Source organism: Aquila chrysaetos, chromosome 12 (genome assembly GCF_900496995.4).
Source record: "Aquila chrysaetos chrysaetos chromosome 12, bAquChr1.4, whole genome shotgun sequence".
NCBI lineage: Eukaryota > Metazoa > Chordata > Aves > Accipitriformes > Accipitridae > Aquila > Aquila chrysaetos.
In genome coordinates, this window is record NC_044015.1 from 32,641,394 (window position 1) to 32,668,915 (window position 27,522).

Sequence of the window (27,522 nt, forward strand, 5' to 3'; positions counted from 1 at the left end):
CGCAGAGACGCCGCGGGGGCGGGTCCAGCGCCAGCCCCGCCCCGGGCTCCGCCCCACCCCCGGCGCCGCTCTGCGCTCCCCGGCGGACCTCGCTGGTGCGGAACCCCCCCGTCCCCGTCCACGCCCCGCCCCTATCCCTCCGCAGCCGAGAGCGGGGTGCGGGCAGGTGGAGGCGGGGGGCGGGGCTCGGGGCGGGGCCGGCGCGGCGGGGCGGGGCCGGGGCTCGGTGCGGGGTGACAGCGCGGCCGCCGCCCCGCGCGGCGCCGCCGCCCCACCCGCATGGAGGGCGGCGGGGAGGCGCTGCCCGCCGACCTGCGGGAGCTGGCCACCAAGGTGGGACGGCGGCCGCCCGCCGGGCTGCTGCGGGGGCTGCGGGCCGAGACCGCCCCCGCACCGCCGGCACCGCCGGTACCGCCGGCACCGGCCCGCGGCGCCCGACCGCCGCTCGCCGACCGCCTCCGGGCGCTCCGTCTCGAGCTGGTGAGTCCCGCGGCACCGGGGGCGCTGCCTGTCACCCCCCCGGTGACTGCCCTCCCCGGGGCAACTGCCCCCCGCCCCCGGGAACTGCCTGCCACCCCCCCGGTAACAGCCCCCTAATAGTGCCCCGCGCTCGGTCTGCATTTTGGGGACCCTACCCCCCCTTTTGCTCTTTCCTCTATAGGTTAACGGCCCCCAGCTCATACCTCCCCCCCCCCCCCCCGCCTCGTCCCCCGGCCCACGCAGCATCCCCCCCCGGGCTCCCGCGGACCCCTCTGCGCACCTCCATCCTGCCCCCCTCACCCCAGGCACCCCCAGGCGCTAGCTCCGGAGGGGACCGGAATGTCCCGGGGATCAGGATTTCGGGCAGGGACCTTCGCCAAGGGCATGGTGGCGGGTGTCGTCGTCCCCGTCCCCCCCCCCCCGGCACGGATGTCACCCCCTGGGCGACAAGGCACAAGCATCGCTGGGAGCTTTCCCAGGGTTCGCTTCCTGCTGGGGCTTCTCTGGTGGCTAGTAAAGGGTTGGGCTCCCGTGGCAGCCTCTCCCGGGGACCGTGGGAGTGCCGGCGGCAGCTTTCTCGCCTCCCTCCTTCCGTGGAGGGAGCAAATACCGGCGATGCCTGCGCCTCTGGGAAACGTGGCGAGATTGGGCAATGGGTTCAAGTGCTGCTGGGGGAAGGGACTCTCCCACGCACACACAGCGAGCAGGAGGGAATGAGCATCGTTTCCATAGGGAAACAGGCTAAATACGCCGGCATCCCTGCCTGCCACCCGGGGGGCTGGGGACCCACCCAGCCTGAGCCCTCCGCACCCACACTTTGGCCAAATCGGTATTCCCCATCGGTGTAAAAGCTTTCATCCTCCCTCCGCTTTCATCCTCCCTCCGCGCTAGCTTCCAGGCTGCACTCTGACCAGAGGAGAAAGGTCTGCAGGCCCTGGGTTGCTCAGAGGAGGAGGAAGGAGCGGTGGCGTTTGCTCTGCCCAGGTGCAGGCAGGGTCAGCCCACGGTCTGCAAGGTCTGGCTTTTTGGCCGTGTGTTATTAACCTCGGCTCGGAAAGGCTTTTCTTTTCTCTGTCCTGGCTCTTCTCAGCACCCGGTGAAGAAGCGGGGACGGCTCACACCCAGGTCAGCAGCCTGGGAATGGCACCCGGGTGCCCAAAACCCAGCACAGGGCTCCTCCCCCCATCTGCTCATCCCCATGAACAGGAACAAAAATCTGTCCCCTTCCCCAGCAGAGACCAGCAAACCCAGTGCTCAGAGGAGAAGCTGGCCTAGGAGTGGGCGGTGGGAGGAGAAGATGGCAAATTCCCACTCTCACCTGGTCCAAGGAGGTTGTTTTATCCCTGGGGCTAGACGTCTGGAAGGGAGATGGTGCCTGCAGGTTTCGTGCGCACCGGGGAGGGAGCAGGACTGTATCCCTCCCAGGGGATGCTCTCCCCCCTTTCCCTGCCCCTAGAGAGCGTGGGGAGGAGCATGGTGTTCCCTCCACCTCCGCTGGCCCATGAGGTCCCCTTTGAAAGAGGGGGGGACATTTCTGGATGTGGGGGAGGACGGTGTTGTGGGATGCATGCGGGGAAACTGAGGCACGGAGCAGTGCAGGGTGTCACATCCTGGAGCAGGGATCCAGGCTGGTCTCCTCTTCCCCCTGCCACGCACTCAGGACCGCAGTTGCCGTCCTCCCCTCTGGATGCTGCTCCTGCCCTGGGTCTGGATGCCGGTGGGCACCGTGCGGGAAGCACCGTGCGGGCTTTGGGATGGGTACGGGATCAGTGCGGTGTACCCATTGCCGCATCTGGGGGAATATAGAGAGCGGCTGGACCTAGGTCTCCTCCCGTGCTAACCTTGACTTGCTGGATAGGGTTCTTTTTGGGGTGCAACATGGGGGGTCAGGCTGGCCTGAAATAGCAGCAAATTGACAGCCAACTCTTTCCAGCAAACAATATGGAAAGCGAGGAGTGTTTTCCCACCCGCTGCTCTTGGGGTGGCTCCCCTGGCATCTCTGACAGCCACAGTTGCATGAGGCAGAGAAAAATGGGGAACCTCCATTGGGGCTTCCCAGCCTTCCTCCTCCCGCGTCTTCTCCCTGCCAAAGCCAGATGCTTTAGCCGCGCGTGCAGAAAAGTCCATTGTAGGCAGTTTTTGAAATAACTTGCCTAGAAAGGAAGTTTCTGCACTTCGAAGCTGGCTCCTGCCCCAATCTGGGCACATCACTGCTATTTTTTATTTAAATTCAGCTTGAGGAGCATGGGGAGGGGATGGGAGGCTGGTGTCGGGTCTCTACAAATATTTGGCCTTTTTTTTTTTTTTTTTGTCCTCTGGACTGAGAGGCATCACGTGCCAAAACCCTGGCTGGAGTTTTCCCAGGCTCCTTCCTTGGATGCTTTTGTTGCTGCGCTTGCTGTGGGACCGGAGACAGGGGTCTCGAGAGACCGGCAGGTCACCCGTGGGCGGGCGGGTGACTCTGAGGATACTGGATGCTGGGGACCTGGTGCTGGGCTTAGAGATGATCCCGGGGGACCGTGTGGATTTCCATTGCAGCTTGCTGGTGCTGGGGATGGGGTGTGTTTGTGAAGGAGCCCATGGGCATCCACAGATCCCAGGCTGCCTGTACCTGTCCCACAGTGGTTTTCGTTCCCTCTCCCCCCGCTGCCGCCTTATTCCCTTTCCTGGCAAAATATTTGTGTCCTGCGCAGGGGAAATCCAGTGGCTTTTGGCGGCCAGTATCACGCAGACAGGAATGTCTTGGCACGCAGGGCTTTCCGTTAGGAAAACAGATGTTTCTGCAGCAACTGAAGTTTTGCAAAGAGCTTCCCCCGGGGCTCAGAGGGGCAGGAGTCGGCAAGGCGAGTGGTGTGATCAGCGATGCCTGTCCCTCACACCCTCCTCCCCTGTTTTGGGAGCGATTTGGGTCTCAGGCTCCAAATCCTGCTCTGTCACATTGTCACCAGGCTTGGGTCAGACCCTAGAAGGGGGGAAGTAAATGCATGAAGGAACCTGGCCGAAACAGCCCGGGGAGGTGCTGATGGTCCAGCCAGACCCTTGCCCTGAGCAATGCCCCTGCCTGGTCCTCTTGCCCTGCCAGCAGCCTCCCAGGGCTTGGGGGATGCTCTGGGCTCAGATCTGCACCCAGTGCCTCCAGTTCCTTACTTACCCCTATCCCCATAGGAGACAGTGACATAAGTGCCCTGGATTTATTTCCCCGAGGGTTTGGTGGCCGGCGGGTGCCATAAGTCGTTGGTCCCCGATGGCCGTGTCCCCAGGTCTTGGACAGGGTCCCCTGGAAAGACTCCCTGCAGGGTGTTCCCCATGTCGTGCTGTTCATCAAGCAGCTTGGGAGACCTGCCAGTGTGTGCTGGGACTGGCGTCCCTCAGCCACCAGGGTCACCTCGGTTCTCCCCAAAAAACCCTGCGCTCTCTGTCTCCCTGCCAGGCTTATCTGCGAGCGGTCGACGTGAAGATCCTGCAGCAGCTGGTGGTGGTGAATGAGGGCATCGAGGCAGTGAAGTGGCTGCTGGAGGAGAGGAGCACGCTGACCAGCCGCTGCAGCAGCCTGGCTAGTAGCCAGTACAGCCTGGTGGAGAGCCAGGCGGCCTCGCGGCGGGGCAGCTGGGACAGCCTGCAGGACCCCAACGACAGGCTGGACAGCATCTCCGTCGGTAGCTACCTGGACACGTTGGCCGACGACATGGATGAGTATTCCCAAACTGCTGCCGAAACCGCCGCCGCGTCCACACCGGGCAGAGCCCTGCTCAGGGCGGAGCAGGATTGGGTCAGGATCGACCCTGAGAGGGGTCTTGCAAAGCAAGAGAAGGGCAAAGCGGAGCATGAGTGGCCCCACGTGGACCTCTCCCCGCCTGGGCTGCCCCAGGATCACCGGTTTGCTAAGGAGCCCCAGGTGGCCAACGGGTATTTGGGCCAGCAGCCCTCCTCTCTGGAACCGGGCAGAGACAGCAAATTGCCATCGGGGGCTGGGGAGAGGCTGGGGAAAGGGAACCCGGGTGGGAAGGCTCGGAAAGCCGAGGCTGACTTCGAGAACTGCAAACTCAACAGCAAACTGCACCTGGAGTACGATGCCCACTGGCGCTGGCTCCAGTCTCAGGACGATGTGACGTTCTTGTAGCCCGTGGCTTTGCCTTCCCAGTCCAGCTCTCCCAACTGCCTGCTCTGCTTCACTTGTCTCCCCTTGGGAGAGTTGGGGTGGCTGGAGATGGGGGGACAGGCTGGCTTGGTGGTGTTGCACTGTTCCTCTGCCCCCCCCCCCCCCCATCAGTGTTTGGTGATGCAGCCCTAAGGGACGGGGTGACTGCTCTGTGGGAAATTTCTGGGAGAGGTGGGATGAGGTGGGTCCCTGTAAATTTAATCCTTTGCTCTGGGGTGGTGCTTGCAGGTGGCTGGTCACTCCTCTGTTGTCCTTGATGTTGGTGGTGGAGAAGGGTTGGTGGGGAAACTTAGGACAGTGGGACTCCTGGGACCTCTCCAATCTAATCCTCAGCCTCCTGTGTCCAAAAACTGGGGACCCTTCCCCCAAACCAGCTACCCAGAGAGGACAGGAGACGCTCCCACGCATCCATAGCTCGGTGGCACCAGCACGCTCAGGGCAAGGTGCTGGGCAGGACCATCAGCAGGGCATCCTTGTTGGATGTGCTTATTTCCATCATTGTCTTCAAGGCCAGTGTCCATCCAGGGTAGAGCTGACCTGGGGCACTTGGGGCTTGGCCACAGCACGTGGTGGATGCTAAAACCCCCTTCCCTGCGGGTGAAGCCCTGCCTGGTTTAAATGCCTCTGTGAAGCCGATCTGAAGTGTGATCAGGGCGGTCACTGTAGCTGCTCCTGTTGGGCTGGGGAGCCTTCGTCTGTGCCCTGCAGAGGAAGGATGATGGTGCAGACTTCCCTTCCCAATGTGATTACACGAGAAGGGCAAAGCACTGGGTGGGAGATGGAGATGCAGTTCTCCGAGTTTGTTTCCAGACTGTCTTCCACCTTGGGACCAGGTCCTGCAGAAACCCCAGGATGTGGCGGCATACGGGCAGCCTGGCAGAGCCTGTGGGGCTCAGACCCAGAAAGGCTCGTGCTTTCCCCCGACACAGCGTGATGGGGGTGGTGGCCGGGATTCTCCATCTGTGTGATGAATGGCACCGGGTCTCTGCCCTCTACCAGCAACCAGAAACATGAGGCTCCTCTGCTGGGGTGGATGTGCAGCGACCCTGCCCTGGAGACATCTTCTCTATCCTTTTAGCCTTGGCTTCTGCCTGTGCCTTTTACTGTCCACCCACCATGCCTCCCAGCACGCTCCTCGCTGGCTTGTAGAGCATGGCTTGCAGCCGGAGCTGTGTGAGAGCTTGGGCAGGACCTGCTGCCTTCACCAGACGATGCAGGGAAGGACCTGAGCGTCCCACAGCCCCCTGCTTCAAGGAGAGGGGCTTTTCCATGTGTGTGGACAAGCCTGGAGGATCCTGGCTTCCCAACCCATGGGCGCATCTGTCCTCGGCCGAGTGCTGCGACCGCTTTGCTCTTGCCGTGGCGGCTTTGCTCTTGCCGCAGTGCTGTTGTTCCCCTGCCTGCGTGGGTCGCAGCCTGACTCTTTCCTTCCTGGGTTGGTGGGAATGGGGACAACATCTTCTGATGTCAATGGGAAGCCAAGAGAGAGGGAAGACCCGGCTGTGACTCTTTCTAGATGTGAGATGTGAGCTAGCCATGGGAAGGAAGGCGGTGTCAGGTGCACGACAGGTTCAGCTTTGTGTCTCTAAAGCATTGCCTTCAGTGGAAACTACTCTCCGTGCCGAGACCTCCTGAGTACCCTCCCTTCCCCTGCAGATCCTCAGGGTTTCCCTGGATGGACGTGGAGAGCAGGACAACGTCCCAAATTCCCACCTGCCAAGGACTTGGGGGAGTCCCAGCAAACCAGGACCAGGTTGCCCTATACGAGCATCCCATCTGCCTGCCCCAAAGCAGCCGTGCTTGGCTTGCCGTCTCCTGTGAGCAGCTTGTGGTTCCCTGTGTAGCTCCGCCACTGCCGCTGAGCCACCGTGTCCCCCAAGGCTGGCTGTCCCCTGCTTTCCTTCTAGCCCTGCATGCGATGAATCAGTGGAGGGTCCCTGCGGGAGACAGGGTAAGTCCTCCAGCGCTGTTAAAATCATTCTCAACAAAAAATAGCTGGCTTAATAAATGGTAGCGTTTCTCCCAGGCCACACTGTCGGTGCTTTGCCGAGTTTACGGGGGTTTCTAGGGGAAGGGGAGAGGCTCTGGGCTGAAACGCCCCGGAGCTGCTGGAAGCTCTGTGGGCAGGACAGGTTTAGCCCCAGTCCTGAAACAGGCAGACCACGTGTCTGGGGATCTGTCCCTTCTGCCATCAGGGTGGTGACACATAAAAGTCACGCTTCCTGAAGCAGACGGGTACCAGAGCACGTCTGCCGGGAGCGAGGATGCTGGTGAGACTGGATCTCCAGGAGATGGGGCATACTGAGCTCAGCTGAACTATGTCTCCAACTACAAACAGCAGCTTGACCCTTCCTGCCCCAAATTTCCAAGGAAGATCTTTCTAGCTGTTTGCCAGCCCCGTTAGCCGTGCTGGGGTCTCCATTTGCTTCCCTTGTTCTGCAGCCCCAGCCTTGGCTCCTGTGGCCTCCTCCACCCAGGACGTGTGTGGGGGGTCTGGGTGTAGGACAGAGACTTCTCCAGCCCAGCCCGGAGCGGGAGCAGCCACAGCTCTGATTTTAGGCTGTTGGGATTTGCTCCTGGGTGGGTCCCTTTAAAACCACTGGAGCCGGTGCTCATGCAAACATCAGCCTTTCCAAAGCAAACGCAAGCAGGCTTATCCAGCCCTGCCATCCCAGCCTCAGCATCCGTTCCGGCTCCTGGCTTTGAAACCCTCAGGTTTTGCAGATGGAGACGTGGATGCCCGAGCCAGGAGGGCTCGGCAGGATTTCCCCATTTTCTGCTGGGCTGAGGTGAAAGATAATATAAAAAAAATAATGAAGAAAACCTTAGAAACAATATGCCCAGCCGATTCCTCTTCCAAACCTAGACCCCAGTGGTCGAACAGCTCTGTATCGCCACAGATGAGCCTTTGCTGGGGCTCCCCTGGGCATGGACTCTTCAGCCTGGCTTACAGGAACCTAAGTCGCCCATAGCCCCAAAATCTGGGTATCCCCCAAATCCCAGCCCTTGGAGGTGGAGGGGTGGATGGGACCTCACAGTTCCCTGCCATCCCCTGCCCTGTCTCTGCGCTGCGTGGATGAGGGGTCACCCACCTCCGGGCTTTGCTCGGGCACATGCAGAGCCAACGTGTCCCAAACCCGCCCTTGGGAAACACCCTGGGGACCTCCATCTTGCTAAAAGGTGGGTGCAGCAGTGGGGTGCAGAGCACCCATGGGTGGGAAACAGCCTGCAGTGCAGATCTGCAGCCTCTCTCCTCGCTGCTGCCCGGGAGGAGCGGTCTGCCTTGGCCCTGCCTGCTGCTGCCCTTGGGCTGTTCTTGGGCTGTTCAGCGCCGGTATCAGGTAAGAAAAGCAGATAAAGCAGGCAGAATCCCAGCCGGTGCCAGAAAACGCCCACCTCTGTTACAATAAAAACACCAGCAAACCAATTTTTTCTTTTAAGATATACACAGAGATTAGACTGTCTTAACGAGGAAGTAAAACACTTTAATAGCTCCCCTTGCTAGTTATTAAAAAGTCCCCTGGGCTTTCCCCTCCCTGCGTGCAGCTCGGCTCCAAAAGGGCCTGTCCCCTGAGCGCTGCAGCCATTTAAGCAATTTATGTTAGTTCCTGCGGGGAGGCAGCATGAAAATAACCTTTTCCCGGGGAGGGGAAGAGGCCGGTCCCCGTGATCGGAGGGGAGGTGGCATCCAGCCCCTCTGCCAACCACCGTGGCCTTTGGGCTGGCAGCCCCGTGGCCCCACAAAAACCCGTGGGCTCGCTGGCGTGGGGTGCATCGCCGTGGGGTATCCTGGGGAGTGGGTGCAGGGGACGTGCGGGTGCAAGTGGAGACTGCGGGGCCGGATCCTGGCACCCCCACCCTCCTCGGTGCTTTGGCAGGGGATGCTCCCTGTTATTCCTTATGCCATTCCCTGTGCATCGCTCAGGGGACAGATGCCGGGAGGCAAACTCCGAGCAGCTTGGGGCTGCTCTAAAATGGGGGCTGTGCACAAGCACCAGCTTGTCTCAGACCTCCCTGCCGTGGCCCTGCCTCTGGCACCCGCTGCTCGGAGATGAAAAGATAAGAAAAGGTCCAGATGAAGCAAGTCTAACCCAGGACTGACGGCGTCCTGCCCGTCGGTTCCCCCAAGCTGAGCACGGGCTGCTTTGCAGTGTGAACTGCCTGAACATCAAACCCCTCGAGAGAAAGTTTTCAGCCAGAGCAGTGCGATGAAGTGACCCGGTGACACCAGTGGCAGTGGGGGGGTGTCCCTCAGGCCACCCCAGTCCGTGGGGGAGCAGCGAGCCCACGCACCCCACGGTTCTCGTAACCTTTGCCGGGGAGCAGCGCTGCGAGCAGAGCCCTGGGCTTGCGCTGCCTGACCCGTTGCAGGCAGCATGAGGCAGGAGAGGTCAATAAATGGGGCAGGAAGGGCTGGTCATGCCCTCAAGCCCTGCTCTCAGCCAGCTGTATTTTGGCAGCCGGGATGGTCTCCTGAGAAAGGCTGAAGTGTTGGTGCCGGTCGGAGCAAAGCAGTGATCCCCAGGGAGAGCCTTGTGATGCCAAAACCACCTCCAGTTCAGGACGGCATTCAGTCCCAGTCCCGAGGGAGCTGGCATCCAGCCTGGCCCCATCATCCAGCTCTCCTCCGGCCAGCACCTCTCGCCCAGCCCGCTCCCCACACCCAGCTCAGGACCCCCCAGTATGGGGTTAAACCAGCCCAGCAGAGGGTTCTTGTGTCCTGCATTTCCAGCTTTTCCTTCCCACTGGCTCAGGGTTACAGGTCTCCAAGGCAGGAACCTCCTACAGGTTTTGTGCAAAGAGGCAGCCGAGGAGCAGGGAGAGATGTCCCCCAGTGCCCATCTTCTAAGGAAAGGGATTGCAGCGTGTGCTCGACCTCTGTTACACACCGGAGAAGCCACACTGGGCCGGGGATGCTCCAACTGCCCAGGGCAGCTCAGGCACCAAGCAGGAGTCTCATGGTAATCTCCTGCCTCATCTCCATCTGTGGGACCCCCCTGAGCTCCCCCCGAGACTGCTCTTGGTGTCAGCGGCTGAGTGACCGGGAGGCTGGTGAACACGGGGACAAAGCTGGAGCGTGAGCCAGGAGCAAGCTGAGCCTTTGGGAAAGACCTCCCCGGACTGTTCCCTGCCCAGGCTGGCAGTGGGCCAGGCCTTTGCTTTGGAGACTAATCCTCCAGCTTTAGAGCTTCCCGGTGCTCCTTGGGAGTGAAAAACAAGCGTGACTGCTTGGAGTCTCGCGGGTGTGTGGGCATGGGTAGGTGACGAGGACGGGCATGGGCTTGGGGATGCTGGGTGTTGAAAGGGAGTGGCGGCACAGCTCTCCCCTTCGTCCTCCCACGGTGGTGGGCACCCACCCTAGACCATGAGGGTCCCAGAGGTGCCACCTTCTCCTTCCCACCGGTGTGAGCCATCATTTGGTAAGAGTCCACCCCGCTTCCTACGCAGGGCTGGGACCTGGGGATGCCCCCACTCAGTGCCACCCCAGCGGTGAGACCAAAAGCTGTGTGTGCCCAGGACATGTGTGTGCTGCTGCCACCTCCTGCCTGCCAGCTCTGCTTCGGTCCTCAGCAGGGAGGGGAAGAAAAATCTGAATTGCTTTCTGAGAAATTAATCTCCTTTCATCGTCTTAGCGCAGCCTGACCTAGAAGAACCACCCTGTTGTTGTTTTTTTTTTCCCCATGGGGTGTTTAAAGGGAAAATTCCAGCAAATGTATTGCAAAGGGGCAACCTGCAGCAGGGGAAAGTGATGTAGGCAGGGTCTGAATGGTTTTAGGCAGGGTTTCCCATGCTGCCCTCTCCTGCGAGACCCCCTGGTCCCGGGGCTCGGAGAAAATTGCATCTGCCGTAGGCAGTAAAACAGAAACAGTAAGAGGTTAAAAGACGTGTTGGCTTCCCCCTGGCAGGGTGCAGAGTCAGGGGGTCTTCTGGCTAGAGAGACGTAAAAGCTCAGCTGCTTAAGGGAGAAATCACACGGCAGCCAGGAGGGCAGCAGGGGCTGGCAGGGGAAGGCAGGGACGCTGCCTGGCCGGGACTGATGGCTTCGTGCTGCACGGCCACCTCTCAGGGGAATGTTGGGATACGTCCCCATTGGGGACACCAGTGGGGAAGGATGGGGAGCAGGACCAGAATTGGATGTCCCCAAATGGGAGCAAAGCAGCTGCAGCGCTTGCTGTCCTCCATGGATGGACGTGGTCCTGGGGGGGAACCAGGACCAGGGCTGGGTGGGGGGACCGCGCTGGCCACCAGGACAGGGACAGTAGGTTGAATATGCCTCTGCCAGGCACCCGCTCTTGCCCCACCAAACCTCCTACTGCCTTGTTTCATATCCCTTTTCCCTAGTTCTCTTCATCCCCAGGGATGAAGCCTGGATGGCCCAAATGCCACTCCTGGCTTTGCGGGTGCAGCCTGAGTAAAGGAAACCAGCCACCAAAGCACTAAAACCACCCTGATAAAATGCTGAAGCTCAGGTCTCGGGGGTTGCATCCAAGCGTGGAGCTTCATCAGCCTTTAAAGCTCATCAGCTGCCCTGCAAAGGGCTCTGCTCCTGCACTGCAGGGCCAGGAGCACTCTGCTCCTTCCCCACTCCCTCCCTGCCTCAGTTTCCCTCTTGTTAAAGGCGGGGGGGATTAGAAAAGAAAGAAACTCCCAGCCCTCCCCAGGCTCTCCTGCTCTTGGAGGCTTTTTTGTGGCTGTGCCGTGGGGCTGATTCCAGCTCCATGAGTCTCAGAGCAGAGCAGAGAGGCTGGGCAGCTGCTCTGGTGGTCATCCATCTGTCTCTGTACATCTGTCTGTCTGTCTTTTCCCAGCAGAGTGCTGTGACTGGGAGGGGCGTGCAACGTTTGTGGCCCTCCAATGTCTTCTGCAAAGGGATTTTGAGCCCAGAACCAGCCCCAGCCAGGATCTGTGCCCTGGGAGAGAGGTAGGATGCTGGGAACTAAAGGGGTTTAAGGCAGTTTTTGGGCAGCTGCCCCCATTTTGGAGGCTCAGCCATGGGCCTCGGGGTGGGAGGGCACAGGCAGTGTGAGCAGCGGGGATTACAGCTGCTATAAAAAGCACGAGCATCTCTTGCCCCTGCTCCCTAAGGCGCTTACAGGAGGAAAGAGGGACTTAAAGAGCAACCTCCTGCACTGAAGAGGTTCAGGGACTGGAGCAGTCAGAGCAGCCTGGCACCCTCATCAGCCCCCTTCCCTCTTGGCATCCCCCAAAACCTCCCCTGGGTAAAGCAGCCCTGGGCACCTCTTCCCATGGACTTTCCCCCTGGACTCCTGATGTTGGATGGCCAGACCCTTGTCCCCTGCTTGGAGGACGTGGGGGACAAGGAAAGGGCTGGGGGGACAGCCCAGCCTGGAGTGGGGGTCCTGGTGGGTGAGCAGGGCAGATGACGTAGCTGCCCCACTTGTACCGGCCCCAAACAGCTCTCCCCTCCCCAAATTAGGAGGAAGAGGAGGAAGGCAGATACCAGATGACGGCAGTGACGCGGTACGGGGTGATGTGAAGGAAGGTGGCGTGGGAAACTGCTGTCCTCTGCGGTTTTGCCCGGGTGCGTGGCAGGTTCCAGCAGGGTCAGTAGAGAAAGCAGCTACAGCCATGGGGTCCTGCACAGCTCCAGTGCCAGCCTGGCTCCTGGTGTTGACCAGGCGTGACCCTGCGGCTCATGGAGGCGGTCGGTGGTTCCCCCCACCTACACACCACTTTAATGTTACCGGGGGCTCGGTCGGTCCGAGGGCTGAACACAGCACCAGGATCCCTCCTTGCATCCCTGCAAAAGAGGGGCTTCCAAAGGGAGGTCCTGGCTCCAGGAGGCCGGGGAGGGGAGAGGGTCGAGGGCGATTCCTCACCGGCCCCTTCCCAGCCTTGAGCAGCCCGGTGGGACCCGGTGCCGGCGGCCACAGGAGGGAGCTTGGCTCCTTCCTTCTCCTCCTGCTCGGAGGACAGTGGCCTGGGGTGGGTGACAGCCACGCTGGCCCTGGGTACGAGCTGCCGCTTGCCGCAGGAGCAGCTCCCCACGGTCAAACCACGCCATGTGGGACCCAAGGTGTCTTGGGAAGGGAGCGAGAACCTGGCTGGAGCGGAGGTGGCTGCCTCCATCCTCAGGGAAGCCTCCGTCTTACTTCCAGCAGCTGGTGGGCGATGGGTCCCTGATGCAGAATTGCTGCTGGGCGATGGGTCCCTGATGCAGAATTGCTGCTGGGACTGTTGCCTGCAGCCACAGGGGGACCAGTGGTGCCCGGGTGAGTGGCATGTCCCCATGGCGGGTACCGGTCCCTTTGAGGGAGCATCTGTGCTGGACACATGGTCTCACCACCCCTCCGCAGCAGTGGCCGGGGGGACCTGGGTGAACCCGATGCCCAGCCTCTAGGCGTTGAAAGGGCAGGGAAGCAAGGACACCCCCCCCCCCCCGCCGCCCCAATTTCCTGGCCCCCAGGAATCTGGACCTTCCCAGTTTCCCCAGCCCACAGCCAGCTCCGGCACTGCAGCCCCGCTCCCCGGGGGAGCCAACAGACCCCCCCCGCATCCCCCCCCGCTGCTGCAGCATCACTGCCCAGCTCCCCTCGACAGCCCCAGCGCAGGAGCCGTCTGGCAGCTGCGAGAGCAGCTGTGTTACAAACCCAGGGACAAAAAAAAAGGGAGAAAAACGATGGTGGCAGCAATGATGTGTCTGACTGGAGATGGTTAATTACTGGGGGAAGGTTTGCAGTACTGTCACTACCACCTTTGCTTGCTGCAAAGCTGACAAAGCCCCAGCGTGAGACTGCTGGTATGGCTGTCATTAAAAGCCATCAGAGCAGGAGGTCGGAAGCACATCCATTTTCCCTAACCACTTTCAGAAGGGTAAAATGATGTTCTGGCCCCTGCTATTAGGGGTGCGCTGGGTACATCAGGCTGGGAAAGGCAGGGCTCCTCTCCCTGAACTAGAGGCAGAATTTCTGACTACTTGCCTTTTCCCGTAATCGGGTCTCCAGGCCATCAGTATAGCCTTTTTTTAAGTTCAGGAAAGATGTGGAGATCAAAGGGATCTTCATAAGGAAGAGGCACCAGGACCAAGGAATAAGCTTGGTCCTGGTGCCTCTGCTCTGCTTTACAGAGAAATGATGGATCCTGGTTTAAAACCCTGAGTGGGGCAAGAGCTGGCCTTAAAATACCAATGAAGCTATCAGGATGCTCCTTTTTCTGCTTGGTTTCGGAGCTCACCCCCCGCCTTGGCTGCTGCTGGCTTTCCCTGAGCCTCTTAAAAAGGAGGGAGCAGGGATCTGCCTGGAGTTAGCAATGGGAAAGGATGCCTTTGGGCAGAGAGAAGTGGCAGGAAGAGAGAAGGGCAGTTTTGGGTGGTGGTGCCCTGGCAGGGAAGAGGAAGGCTCCCAAGGAGATGAGGGAGGTCTCCCCACCCCATCAGTGCATACACGTGTGGCTGACCCCAGTGCAGAGCCAGCACCCCTCGTGGTGGTAGCTAGTTTGGGGGTGACAAGGGGGATGGCCACGCTGGGATAAGTCTGAGGGATGCAACCATATAAGGACTATTTTCTCCCCTGAAGAGTTGGGGTTTCCTGCAGGTTGGTCCCTGCCCTCCCCTCCAGCAACTTTCCTTGGAGAACAGGGGTGTGCCGTGCCTCGACAGGGCTGCTCCCGGTCAGGAGATGCTGGGCTCAACCAGAGCTGGTGGTGGAGGGCAGGTGGTGGCCCTGGTCTGGCCATGGGCATGGGGGAGGAAGGCTCTCTGGGGAGGTGGGGCTGTCACCCCGTTGTCCCAGAGCCATGGGATACACCTGCTGAAATGGGCTGCGAGCTGGAGCTGCAAAACTAAGGGGACGAGTGATGGCCTGGGCAAGTCATCAATGTACCGGGCTGGATTTGGCCCCTACTGACATTTCAGTGCCTTTCTGCAGCCCCCGGCTCACACTGCAGCCCCAGCTCCCTGCTGCATCCTGCATCTGTTCCCAGAAACGCAGACATCCCTACTTCTCATGCAGCCTCCTTGTCTCCTTCACCCTTTTCACCACCCCATCCCCGTGCCATGGACAGCTGAATGCCAAAGGACTGCCCGGCTCCTCTCTGGCTCATTTCTCTTGTGAGCTTTGTTTGGTGGGTGTATTTTGCATTTGCTTTTTTTTTTGCTATTCACAGGGAAGAAATGGAGGTCACGAACCGATGGGCAGACATCAGGGCAGGACTGATGAACCCAGGAGAAAGGGTGATGCTGCCCACCCCGGCAAGCTCCTTAGAGGTTGGCAAAACCGGGGTGAGAAGGGCTTTGCTCCATGGTGACGGCTCTGCCTGTCCTTTCCTCTTGTTGCCTGGTCCTGCAAGGTGGTTGCTGCACTGTCCCGCTGTGCCATCCTGCTGCCCCATCCCTCCACTCCATCCCTCCGCTCCATCCCTCCGCTCCATCCCACTGCTCCATCCCGCCTGGCCCGGACACCACGCCGGTCACGTCTGTTGCGGCAGGTGGGAGGTCTCGCCGATGGCAATGACCACGTCCTGGGGCTGGCGGTCCCTGTGCCGTGGTGCCTCGGGCATCTCGCTCATCTCATTGACACTGTTGCTGATGCAGTTGACGTCGCTCTTGTTGCTGTTGTCATCTGGGCCGGGGCCGAAGATCCAGTCTGGAGGAGGGAAAAGCACAAAACAAGCCCCTGGTTACCGCTGGCTGTTCCCAGAGTCAAAGCTGGCTGGGAAATTGCTGCCTCCCGCTACGTCCTAGCCCTTGCTCTGGGGGTTCACCCCCCAGGAGGGTCCCTTGCCCACCCCTGCCCCTTCAGCCCCCTCCCTCCCCTGGTACCAGGGTCTCTGCTCTTCCCAGCTTTCGGCTGGTTTTCAGGCTGCTGGCTGCTGGAAGCCCTCCCGGCTTAGGCAAATGAAATCACCCCGCTAATCCCCAAAATGAAAAAGAAGTGTCTCCAAAAGAAGTATGCATCTGGGGTCTCCAGCAATGGATTTCCTACAGCAAGTTTTTGCTGTCAGAAACAGAGGGGATGATTGAATAACCATGTGACATCCAACCAGGGCTGGAGGCATGGCTGAGGACATGGTTTATCTGCCACGGGAGTGTGTCACAGCCACACCAGGGCTTCAAACCCTCCATGGGCAGCTCTGGGGCTGTGCTTCTGGCAGGTCACTGGAGCACCAGGACGTGGCTCTGAGCTGATCCAGCCACTCTCATTACCCTGGGGGTTACTGATCCCCCTCCAAAATACAGTGGTCACTGCTGGATCGTGGTGTGATCAAGAAATCCCCTGCAGCATGAGGGGCTGCGGCTCAGTGGAGGCAAGTGGTGCTGCTTCCCAAATACTTATTTTTTTAAAAATTTGGCTGTTTGTGTGGTGAGCGGCTATGCCCAGCCATGATGGGGAGGCACCAGCAGTGAGGAAACCAAAGCTGGGGAAACCTAGGTGAGGGGAGAGGAGCCCCTGGGGCTGGGCAGGACCCGGTGGCAGTGGGCAGTGGAGCACCAGGACCCCTCTGCTTCAGCCCTGCTCCCAAAATAAAGCAGACAGCTATCAGGAGGCAGAAAAAAGGACCAGCATGGTTTAGTTGTTTCTGAGGGACTCCACTTATTCACCAATGGATCGCTCTCAAGAAATAACACTTCTCTCCTTTGTGGCATGGGGTATTTTCTGTCCCCATGGGGCAGTTCAGCTGCAGCTCTTTGGTGGAGGATGCAGGCTGCCTGGCGGAGCCAGGCCAGAGAAATTCAATCACAGTGAGACGTTGCCTTTTTCACGGGCTGTAGAAAAATGTTTTGCAGCAAAAGCAAGGCTGAGTGATGGCAAATGCCAGGGTGGGATCCCAGGTGTGAAGGGAGTGGAAGATCTAATTTCTTGGGTCACCAGTGGTGTCCAGACCTTGCTGGAGGTGTGAGAAGAGAGATGGGAATGACCTGTGGTCCTCCCTGTGCTTGGCATGTGCACTGTAGGTTGAGTTTTGGGGCTTTTTTGAAAGCCCCAAAGCTGCTGCTTCTTTTTTGGAAAAAAAAAAAAACAAAAAAAACCCCAAACCAAAACCAAACCAAACCAAAAAACCCCACCACCCAAAGTTTTGTCATTTTTGCAATGCAACATCTGACTTTCTTCTCCAGCCTGAAACCATTTGGCCACACCATCCCCAAGAGTGCAGGGCATGGCTTTTGAGGTGATGCTTATGCTGTGGAGCCAGGCCCATGGGGGCCAGGCAGGGAGAGGAGGGGGTTGTGCCCCACTGCTGGTGTGGGCTGGCTTGAAGTGGGTGCAGGCTCCAAGGAGGAGAGAGGGTTGCCTGCTGGGTGCAGGCAACGTGTCCGGAGAGTGACTGTTTTTTTCGTGTTTTTCCTTTTTTGTTCACCTCCATCGCCATGCCAGTGGGGTCTACCAGTTTTGCGGTGGGAAAGGCAGAAGAAGAACCACCACAGTCCCCACAACTACCGTGGTGCTGGCAAGAGTGATTGGGAAACTCAGCAAAGACGTGATCCAAAGGCTTTTGGGGAGCCCTGGGTCTGCCCCGAGTCCCAACCAGGGCATTTAGCTTTCACTTGCATGGTGCAGAGACCCCACCAGACCCTAGGCTCCCCATCACAACCCTTCCCCAAGGAAATCAGCTACGCCTGGAAGGCTCATTTAGGTATTTTTTCCTTTATAGCCTCCATTTTGCTTGGATTTACTGGATTTAGACCAAAGCCAAACACTCCACTGGGTGCTTCCCAGCCTGGCCCTGCAGCCTGGGCTGGGCCCACGCTGGCCGGACCCCCCCCTCCTGCCCCCAAGACCTCCCAGGCTCCCACCAGCCCCCACACAGCCGCTTGGCATGAGGAGGATCTGGAAAGCAATAACAAGATTGTCTCCTACAAATACTATTAAAAGTCTTGGCTTGCTTTCCTTGACGTCAGCCGTAAAACTCCAGTGGGAGCAGAGGCTGGTCTGGCACAGAAGAAGGGGAATAACCTGTAGAAAAAGAGGTGACAGGTCCCCAAATACACCAGGAGCCATTGGGTGAGGGTTGCTGCATGCAACGGGAAGCAAAGAGCACAGCTTTGCGTGCCTGTGAGCAAGGGCAAGTGGCATTTGGTGGCCAAGTGATGAACCCGTGGCAAATGCCTGAACGTTTGCAGGCAGCAGAAGCAAGAGCTGGGCACGGCACCGTGGTAAAGGCAGAAACACAGAGGATGGGTGTTTTGGGAGAGCACCGGGGGGCTCAGCAAAAGCCATTTCCACGGGAAAAGGGTCATGGTGCATCGTCACCAAAGGGGACATGGCTGGCCAGGGTGCCCGGGGAGTGCGGCTCGTGTGAGGCTGCCACAGTCTAATTCCCGGGTAAGAGCAGGCTGGATTGTACGCGCTAATCTGAACCGCTGCTTCCCTGGGAATTATTTCTGGAGCCTGCTGGATCTAATTACCCGGTAATCTGCAGGAAGATGTAATTAGGCTGTCATTAGAGGGTATTTACTGCGATGCCTTTATGATTTGACTGTGTAAGTAAGGAGTGAAGTAATTACACAATTACACGTTATTTGTGGCCATTTATGGCCTGTAACTTCAGCATGTTGCCATGTGTGGAAGAGGGGAGTGAGGCCCCGTGGAGCCGGCGGAGGATCTCCTGCCAGCAGGACCCTGAAGAAACAACCATAAAAATGTCAGCGCCCTCATTGACAGAGCTGCCGCCGGCCGGCTCTGTCCCAGCTGTGCGTGCTCCTTCTCAGCTTCTCCCTCCGGCTTCTCCCCAGCTTGCTCAGCCTGTCGGTGAGAAACTGGGGTCCCCCAAGGTCCCCCATGGGATGTCTGGGGAGGGATGAGGGGGAGGAAAGAGGGGACCTGCACATTTTTGGTCCTGATGTGACTAAACCTTGTTCTGATGTGGAAGGACCTTTGCAGGGGATGGGATGCACAACCTCACATCGTGCACAAGCATGCGTTAGAAACCTCGGATAATGAACCCTGTGGGGAGCTGTAATCAGGTGATGGAGGGTGGTGAGGGGCCAGGAGCTGAGGGACGGTGGTGACTGACTGAAGTTAGCTGAAGCTCTTAGCATCATGACCGGTATTTCTCTCTCCATCCCTCACACCTGGCAGTGGGTCTGCATGGGCAACAGAAAATGGACACAGTTGGCACCGAGAGGAAAATTAAATCCTCTTTCGGAGAAAAGTCCACATTCAGGTTCACACGTGCTCTAGCTAGAAAACAAGCAGAGTCAGACTGAACCGGGACACCCAATGGACCTGGGGCACCCAAGGGCAGAGCTGGGGCGAGCAGGGGCCCCATGGTGCACTCCTGGGGCAGTGGCACCCCTGGACCCAGGACGGTCACATTTTGGAGGTAAGGAAAAGCATTGCCTGCTCCTACCCAGCCCCTGGAAGGAGCTTGTAACACATGCCACAAAATCAGAGCACGCACACAGGCACGTATGCCTCAGATAAAAGAGAGGGACAAAGTTACTTTCTCGGCCGGGCTGGGGGAGCAGCATCTAACCCAGAGACACTTCTCCCTGCTCTCCAGGCGCTGCCGAGGCTCAGCACGCCTGCCGAGGTCTTGCAGGGCGAAAGGCGAGGTGGAAAGTGCTGAGATGGGGTGAGATCGATATGGAGCAATTGATCCAAAGCAGCTGGGGAGAGGAGATAGGGTAGACTGGGTAAATCAGGAGCTGCAGAATAGCATCTCTCCGTAAATAGCAGAGTGATGTGGCACAAAGTGCCCCTGCACCTCCCTGGCTCTGCCCGAGTCTTTGACAGCATGCCTGGAAGCAGGACCCTTGGGATGCGCTGATCCAAAGGGGCAGAAGAATACCATTCTGGGCTGCCCAGATTTTGCAGTGTGTTTTACCCCTCCTCACACTGGCAGCATGAGGGACCATCCTCGCTCAGAAACCCCTTACAGCGCAGGCAGTGGGGAGCAGCCTCCTGCTGCCTGTGTACACAGGGGCACAGGGTTGCTCTACGCTCAGTCTCATTCAGGTGGGTTGGCCAGGTCCCCTGCATTCATCGGTGACAGGGCAGGGTGTCCATGAGAAACTTCAGCCACTGGAAAAGAGATGTCCCTGACAGAAGAGCAAAGGGAGGTGGAGAAAGGGCTGAAATTTAAATGCAAGCTGGTGAGTGAGACATTCACACTCCCTGCAGAGATGGAAACAAGGAACGGAAGGGGAAACATGTTAGATGAACAAAATCATGCTCTAGTTTTACTTGCTTTAAATGGAGCTGGGTGTGAAAACAGCTGCTAAAAAAGCCCTTTTCCCAGCAGCAGGAGCAGAAGACCTCTTTCTTTGAAACAGGTCCCGACCCAGCGATTGCCTCATACTCTGCAGCAGAGCAGCACCAGCTCCAGCCAAAGCATTCCCAATGGACATGAGTTCAAGGGTATCCCTCGTACTTTTGGCATGATGCAGCAGTTGCAGCTGGACACTGTATCTGTCTCATTTGCAGGACAGACTCTGCTCATTCATTAGCAAAATCAGCAGACATCTCCCAGGTTTGTTCTGCTGGAAAATCTCTGTCTGCCTCTGTCAGTAGTAATTTGTTAGTAAGAAATCCCTCTTTCTCCCCAGAGTCATGTCTTTCTAAATTAACTTGCTGTCGGAGTTTGTTCTTCCTTCCTGTTTTGCAAAAATTTCATAGGTTAGTCGTGCTGGCCGAGTCAAAACTGTCCTGCACCCTGAGCAACACAAGCACACTGCTTTGCTGATGGACAGGTAAGGACACTGTCCCTCTGCAGAGCTGTCACCGGCACGAAGCGTCTGGTGGGGAAAGGGGGTGACACAGAAAAGACATTCAATTTATCACAATATTCTCTTAAAAATAGCTTCTCTGCACCAGTATAACCCTGGACGAAGCCTGGATTTGATCCCGGTCCCATCCTCAGGGCAGAGAGCAGGTCTCCGAGAGGTGATGACTCAGGTGTGGTACGTGGGAGGCAGGGACCCTCCTGGGGGTGGTTAGTTGCTCTCCACATCTTCCAGCCTTAGGCATTCGCCATAGAGGCAGAGCAAAGATGGCCAGACGGTGAGAAGCCCTGCTCGGTCTCAGCTCGAGGAAGACCAGCACTTGCAGAGGAGTAGAAAGGCACGGTCCTTACCCCAGGGACCTGACGCAGCCCATCACCGGACCACGCAATGGCAGGAATGGAAACGCCGCTGTGGGATGGTGCATCCTCGAGGCCAGCCTCGGTCAATCCCTGGCAGCGTGTGCTGGGAGCCATCTCACTGCTCGGGCTTTGTGCTTCAAAGGGTTGGTGGTGAAAGCAGCCGTCCTAGAGAGGGGCCACCTCTGCCTGCTTTTCTCAGGGCCAGACCACTGTGGCAGCTTGTCCAGCCGATAGCTGCAGCCCACAGCCGCAGCGATGCCAGGGTGGATGCAGGGATGGGGCATCTGCCTGTTATTACAGTAGCTGGGAGCAGGAATTAACCTGGTGAAAACCATCCTAAGGCAGCTGCTGCTAGACATCAGCACCCCTAAAATAGTGGCTAAGGAACCCCTAATGCACCCCCATGAACCAAAAGGGAAACTGAGGTAGGGGGGTTAGTGTCAGAGGTGGGTTAGCACCAAGGTGGGGAAACAGAAGGAAACCTGACACGGTCTCTTCCCATAACTTTGGGAGGCAAATGTATCACCCCCAAAACAGAGCCTGAAAAGAAGATCGAAGCCCTCTCTGATGGGCCTGAGATGCTATCTGCAATCCCTGCGACGGGCTCAATTATCCTAAGAGCCCTGTGGTTCTGCGTGGGAGCAATTAAAAGCAGATCCCGAATCCCTGCAGGATCACCCAGCAGCTATTTTCAGCAACGCTACATTCATGCACAGTTCTTTTGTTCAAGGAGACCATTTCCTAAAGAAGCCTGAAATGTGGCGGGTGGAGATAAGGCTGAAAAATAACAATACAGCTGGTGGGTCAAAAGGGCAAAGAAAAGAAAGACCCTGCTCCAAGAATGGCTTAGGAGTTTGAGCAGTCCCAAAGTCATCGACCAGCACAGTCCTGCTGGCATCAGCAAGCCTGTCTTGCCTTACCCCAGCTGGGCAGGAAAAGTTTCCTCAAGGTCTCCTCTGGAGATCAGCAATACAGAAGAGACCTTGGCTGAACTGGGTGACACCAGCAAAGGTCTCCCCGTCAAGCATCAGCTCCCATGCAGACCAACAGACCCTTCCGTGTGGTTCCCGTGCAGGCAGCGAGATGCTTTCCCGGGGACCACATGCGCTGCAGTCTCCATGGCAACAGCTTTGTTTCCAGTCAAACTTTTTTTTTTTTCCCCTTTTCTCCTTTTTTTAAATAAGGGCAATATTCAGTGAACTGCTGGGGATGGAGGAGGGAGGGCGGGCTGATTCCCAAGGATTGCAGTAATTAGGCGCTTCGTACGTTGGCGACAGGCTTGTCATTTGCCAAGCCGGTACTTCGCCGCAGCGCTGTCTCTGGCAGCTCTCCAGCGCTCCTGAGTTAAGCTGCTTTCCAAATGCTTTGACCCCATTTGTCTTAACTGGTAGCCAGGTCTGAGCTGTGCTCACGCAGGAGCCTTCCTCCTGCCTCGGGGGACTCGCATCCATCCCCAAGCAGAGATGTCTGATGAGTTTTGGGAAAGTCGCAAACATGAGACTTTGTCAGTTCAGAGCAAGCGGGGAGGGACCAGAGAGAAATTAAGGTATAGTGGCCAGGTGTCTCCAGGAAGAGCTGAAGAGGGGCTCTTTCAGAGCCCTCTTATCCATATCCAGGTGCTCTGGGGGATCAGGACAGACAGAATCCCCACCCTGGCTGAAGGGGAACTCTGCCTTCCTGCTCTCCGACAATACATCTTTCCCTCTCCTCCCATGCAGCCTCCCATTTTCCACTCCTCCCTACCCCACTGGGCATCACAGCAGCATTCATCTCCCCCTGGGGATGCCTGGACAAGCTCTAATTGAATTTTTAAGAAGTGGCTGCGAGAGAGGTGTCAATGTCTCAAATACCCATTCAGATTTCGCAGGGGAAGAACTCGGCAGCATCCCGAGAGCCCCTCTGCCATCCCAAACCGAGCCCAGCGCCTGCTTCTCACGGTCCCTGTGAGCGCATGGGGCCGGGTGATCCTTTGACTCCCCCAGCCGTGTCCTACAAGCTGTTATTGAGGAGTCCAAATCATCCCTGATGTCTCCGAGTGACTGTTTAAAGTAGCGATTAACTATTCACACTTTAATCTCCCCGAAACAGGCTCCAGCCCTTTGGCATCTTATTTCCATCTCTCTCTGTATCCTTCTAAATATGATTAGCGCAGAAACGCTGATAGCGGAGGTTGGAGCTGCTGCTGAGTATATAAATCCAGGCATTGTGTTAAGGCAGCTAATAGACCAGCTTCTTATTTACTATCCCTTGGTCCCTCTGTCCTGTCCCTGAAGTCATTTTATGCAAACTCATTCAAATGAAACCTTCTCTTTAAAGGCTGCTGCTTGGCAGTGTTAACAAACATGGTCTTGTCCGCTCTTCTCCGAGCACTGGCTCATCTTAAGTGTATAAATGGTGCGAAGATGGGCCCAGAGTGCCAAATAGGACTAACCAGAGGCAGCCTTGGGCACTGAGGGGTGCTGCTGGAGTTTAGGAAATGCCTTCTCCTCTCTGTCTGGATGGAGCAGAAGCTCACATCTGGATTTCTGATCCTAACTCGGAGAGATGTCACCTCCACCTGGGGCAGGGAGGATGCTCTGCCCTCAGCGAGGGCGTTCAGCTGGGAAAGAAAGGGCTTCTTCCCAAGGGGCAGAAAGCAGGCAGACTCCAGGGCTGTCCCTGTGCCTGTCCAGCCCTGGGACAGCCGCGGTGCTGTGAAAGGCTGTGGAAGTCCCTTTGCAAAGGGCTTTGTGAGGGAAGGGGCACCCCGCTGACCCCGTCCCGCGTGGAGGCAAAAGCAAAAGGTGCCCAAGGTCACCAGGGAGCGTTGGTGCTGAGCTGGAAATAGCACGGCAGGGGCACGGGTGCCTTCAACTACAGCTTCAGCCTCCCTCCCTGCCTGGGAGGGCGCGACATTTATGCAGAATTTGGCCCTGCTTTGCAGTACCCACCCAAGGGGTGGTTTTGAGCACCCACATGCATGCTTTCCTGCATCAGGGACTCCAGCAGTCGGGGCAGGGGCGTCTGCTCTGCGGGGGCACTGCGACTGGACCGGCTGCCACCTCGGGGGGAGTTTCTAACCTGGCCTGACCTGGTCCTTTGAGCACCTCAGGGCAGGAACAGGTATATTTTTAGGTGCTGTCCCTGCTGCCTACCTTTGTTGGGAAGGCAACGCTAAATCAGATGAGCAGCAGAGCCAGGAGATGTTACAGCCCCAGCAAGCTGCTGATTAAGTGTTATATTTAACACTTTAAGACAGTATCCATTCCCTTCCAGCTGGGGCGAAGAAAGACTCCTCAGCAGCAGCTCCTTGCCATTTTCCTGGCTGAGCCTCATGTGAGACCCCAAGCCCTGCTCCCTGCCAGTCCCTGACCTTTCTTGTCCCAAATACCTCCTCCCCAAATACCCGTGTCCCAGATATGCCAGCCCCTGCCCAGTCGTGACCCCCTGCCCGAGGGACTTGGCTTGCCCTCCCATCAGCAAGGCATGGGTGCTGCCCGCCCTGCAGGCACCAGTCGAAGTTTTGGCGGATGTGTATCTCCTGCATCCCGGGAGCAGGGAAATAAAGGGGAATCATGAATGAACACGTGGATTTTGCTCCAGATGAGTGTGATCTCCCTCCTGCTGCAGAGATGGAGCCTGCAGGGTTTCATCCCTGGCTGGGGGGCAGGCTCCGAGCAAGGGGTGTGCAAAGAGATTTCAGTCCCACTCCCCTGCAGAGGACATTGCTCCCTAGAGCTTTTGGGGGGTGTGGGGGGGGTATGCACATCTGCAGCAGCCAGGAGCTTAAATCCCTCTGTGGATCCCTCCTGGCCCCCTGGAAAACTGCCACCAGCTCCTGCAGGAGGGTCCTGTCCCCCAAAAGGACGTTGTGAGCTGGCTGTTGGGGTGTGAGGGCCAAAAGTACTGGGGATTCAGAAAGGAATTGGTCACATTTGCACTCCCCGGCACCACCAGCCTTACAAATTATGAGGCAAACAGCAAGAGTATCACTGAGGGCTTGCCCTAAGCAGCCAAGCACTTCTGCCTGCACTTCTGCCTGCCCACGGCGGCTGCAGCCAGCAGAGTGTTTGTGCTCTTGTCCCCGGTTCACGAGGGACCTTGCTCATCAGCAACAGGATAAAACGAAAGAGCCGGGAAGCCAAACCGCATAAAAATGTGCACTCTTTGGGCTATCATTGTACAGATTTGTTGCAGAGACTGTGGTGGTTGTGCTAGGTGCTGTACAAGGGAGCCAGACTGCTGAGCTGTGTTTCCCAGGAGTTTGTGGATTCGCTGGTGTCTGATAAGGGGTTAAGCTCATATGGCAGCTTTTCATTCACAATGCACTAGCGGGTTGTTATCCTGTGCTCAGGTAATCTGTTGCCATGAAACTTTTCATTTTGGAGACCTCTAATCCAAACTCAGTTGAAACTGGCCAATGGATTTTACAATCGTTCGGCAGCACAGAATTACGCACATACACATTTATACACACACATACACACACGCACAAGCCTCATTTCTTTAGGAAGGGAGGTAAACCCAAGGATTTTCTCTGGGAAGCTGATCAACGTACAGCTCAGTTTGGAGAACCCAGCACATCAGATAAACTAACACTCTTGTAAATGTGAAAGGGTCAAGGCTTGGTCTAAAACCCACCCAAATCAAATGAGATACGCCAGCCAGCATCCCCAGGCTTTGCACCAGGCTCTTTTTGACCACATGCACACAACGCGTGATGTCCACACTCACCTATAAAGTCGTGAATGAGGTCCTTGATGAGATGCCCGACAATGGCGTATGCCACTGCCACCACCACCAGGGCTGCCATGAGAAGGTAGAGGACGGCCTTGGGCAGAGGAATGGCGTCTCGAGGAGGGGGTTTGTATTCCTTGTATAGCTGGTCATTGTCTGAGTACGAGTACTGGAACAAGTGGTCCAGGCCAGCTGTGAAGTTGCTGGAGTTCATGGACTGGCTGTTGGACAGGTAGTTGTCCTGCTCGGGGTCCTGGAGGACACTTACCACCGAGCTGGTGGTGGCTTCCACTTGCTGTACCAAGTTCAGAGTCTTGTTAACACTGGGGAGGATCTGGGAGAGGAAAGTGCTCCAATCTTTGATGGCACTGATGTTGCAAATAATCATAATTGCAATGAGGAAAGAGATCTCCAAGCCCAAGAGATTTAAAGGGGAGGGAAAGAGGCAAAAATTGCCGTGCTTACACCAAACCATGTACTGCGAAGTGGGCAGAGATGGTCTTGCTGGGGTAGGTTTCTCATTTAAAAATTCTTACATGATCCAGTAGGGATGCATCTGTGCTACGTCCGTCCTCACTCCTGGAAATGCCCGCAGCAAACCCCTACGGGCATTAAGTTCCTTGGGAAAAAGTAGGTGCTGGAATGATTTTGACCAATACCATTTTTGTTCCTCAGCTCTCTCTCCCTGATGCTACACACTGATGAAAGCTGGAGAGACAGGATCCTGTAGGTATTCTCAGTCATCTGGAAAAGAAAGATAAATTGCCTTTCTCCAGCTTCTTTTCACAGGTGATGGTCCTTGGAGAGACAGAAATTCCCCCTTTGCCGTCCCCCGGACTCGGTCTGGGTAACAGCAGGCGCAAGGTGTGCGGTGCCGTGCCGTGACTCTCCCCGTAACGCTGCCCGAAGCGTCCGCAGAGGAGAAATGTCTATTCAAAACCCACAAAGTTCAGCTGCTCCCGGTGTGCAACGGAACCGGCGGCACGCAGCTCCCGGCCGTGCCAGCCTGGCTTTCAGCAACTTCTTTTGCTGGCATTTCCCAATCGATTCCTTTAAAAACAAAATCATAGTCAGAGACGACGACCACGACAGCAGTGAGCCCAGCGCCTGGTCTCTGAAGATCAGCCGAGACAAGCAGCGGCCGCTCTCGGGTTTTACCTTAAGGACTTTTGCAAGGGAACAGATCTGCTCGCCTGATGCTCCAGCTTGTTTTATTCAGCGCTCAGCTCCCTACGGACCTCCCTGCAAACAGCAACTGATCCAGTGCCGCTGCCTGTCGTCTGCGGGGTGCGTGTGCATGCGTGAGTGTGTGTGTACAGCCCTCCCCGTCCTCTTCCCCTCCTGTCCCTTCACCCTACAGCCCCGCTCGCTCTTCCCAGCCGCCCCGGCTGCCAGCAATGAGGAGGATTAGCGGCCGAGAGGTTGGCTCCACAACTCCCAAGCGTGCTGTGAAGCCGGCGATGCGTGGCAGGAGCGTAGGCTCAGCCTCCACCGCTGCTCCCTGGGGAGTTAATCCTTCCGATGCCAAAAGACGTGCCTTGAGCCGGCTGCTGGATCTTCCCGGAGAGGTTGAGGGGAAGGTGGGGAGCAGCCGGAGCGTGCGTGTGGGTGTGCGTGGGTACACGCGTGTGCACAGGGGCACAGCCGGCGTGTCCCAGCGGTAGCCCGGGCTCAGGCAGCGCTGAGGACGGGTCTGGTGTCCCCTCGGAGGCGACCCCCAGCTCCAGCCCGCCTGCCAGCGCTGAGCACAGCCTTTGTCTGGGAGCTGCGCCGTCGGCAGAGAGAAATCAAATCGCGGGCGCTGCTGGGAGGAGAACGAACATCATCAATCCCACCGCTGGCATCCCAGGGGAGCGATGCTCCCCACAGCCCTGCTCCCCTCCCCAGCCTCCGGCCAGCGAAGTTTTGGCATCAGTGGGATGCCTGATTTGCAGAAAGCCTGGAGGATTTGGGGCTGAGCTGCCTCACCATCTCCCCTCCCTGGCTAGCTGTCTGTGTAAACTGGTAAGAGCCAGCCTGTCCCTGGTCACCTTGATGATGGTTTTAAACTTCCCTACAAACACATCTCCTCAGCCGCCTTGGCAATGGGATTTCACTGGGGTGCTGGCTTGGTTTGAAGGCAC

General features: G+C 57.6%; 3 protein-coding genes across 4 annotated transcripts; 1 reads left to right on the top strand and 2 right to left on the bottom strand.

The window, feature by feature from the left end:
- The first annotated feature begins 212 nt into the window (after window positions 1-212).
- LURAP1 (leucine rich adaptor protein 1) lies at window positions 213-6,666 on the top strand. Its single transcript, XM_030032958.2, has 2 exons — window positions 213-480; window positions 3,911-6,666. Exons 1-2 carry the CDS (start codon window positions 280-282, stop codon window positions 4,598-4,600), a joined length of 891 nt encoding a protein of 296 aa, XP_029888818.1. The 5' UTR covers window positions 213-279; the 3' UTR covers window positions 4,601-6,666.
- Window positions 6,667-8,103: 1,437 nt separating this feature from the next.
- On the bottom strand, window positions 8,104-14,546 carry LOC115349137. The gene is made up of 2 exons (XM_030032957.2): window positions 12,813-14,546; window positions 8,104-12,780 (listed from the first exon to the last, which is right to left on the bottom strand). The coding sequence occupies exons 1-2, from the start codon at window positions 13,411-13,413 to the stop codon at window positions 12,206-12,208; spliced, it is 1,176 nt and encodes a 391-aa protein (XP_029888817.1). The 5' UTR covers window positions 13,414-14,546; the 3' UTR covers window positions 8,104-12,205.
- A 158-nt stretch (window positions 14,547-14,704) lies between these two features.
- Window positions 14,705-27,067, bottom strand: LOC115349139. 2 transcript variants are annotated; one of them, XM_030032961.2, is made up of 3 exons: window positions 26,558-27,067; window positions 25,397-26,143; window positions 14,705-15,243 (listed from the first exon to the last, which is right to left on the bottom strand). In XM_030032961.2, the coding sequence occupies exons 2-3, from the start codon at window positions 25,872-25,874 to the stop codon at window positions 15,068-15,070; spliced, it is 654 nt and encodes a 217-aa protein (XP_029888821.1). In that variant the 5' UTR covers window positions 25,875-26,143; window positions 26,558-27,067; the 3' UTR covers window positions 14,705-15,067. The 2 variants fall into 2 exon arrangements, with proteins under 2 accessions (XP_029888821.1, XP_029888820.1); XM_030032960.2 differs by having other exon boundaries at window positions 25,397-26,449.
- Window positions 27,068-27,522: the final 455 nt, after the last annotated feature.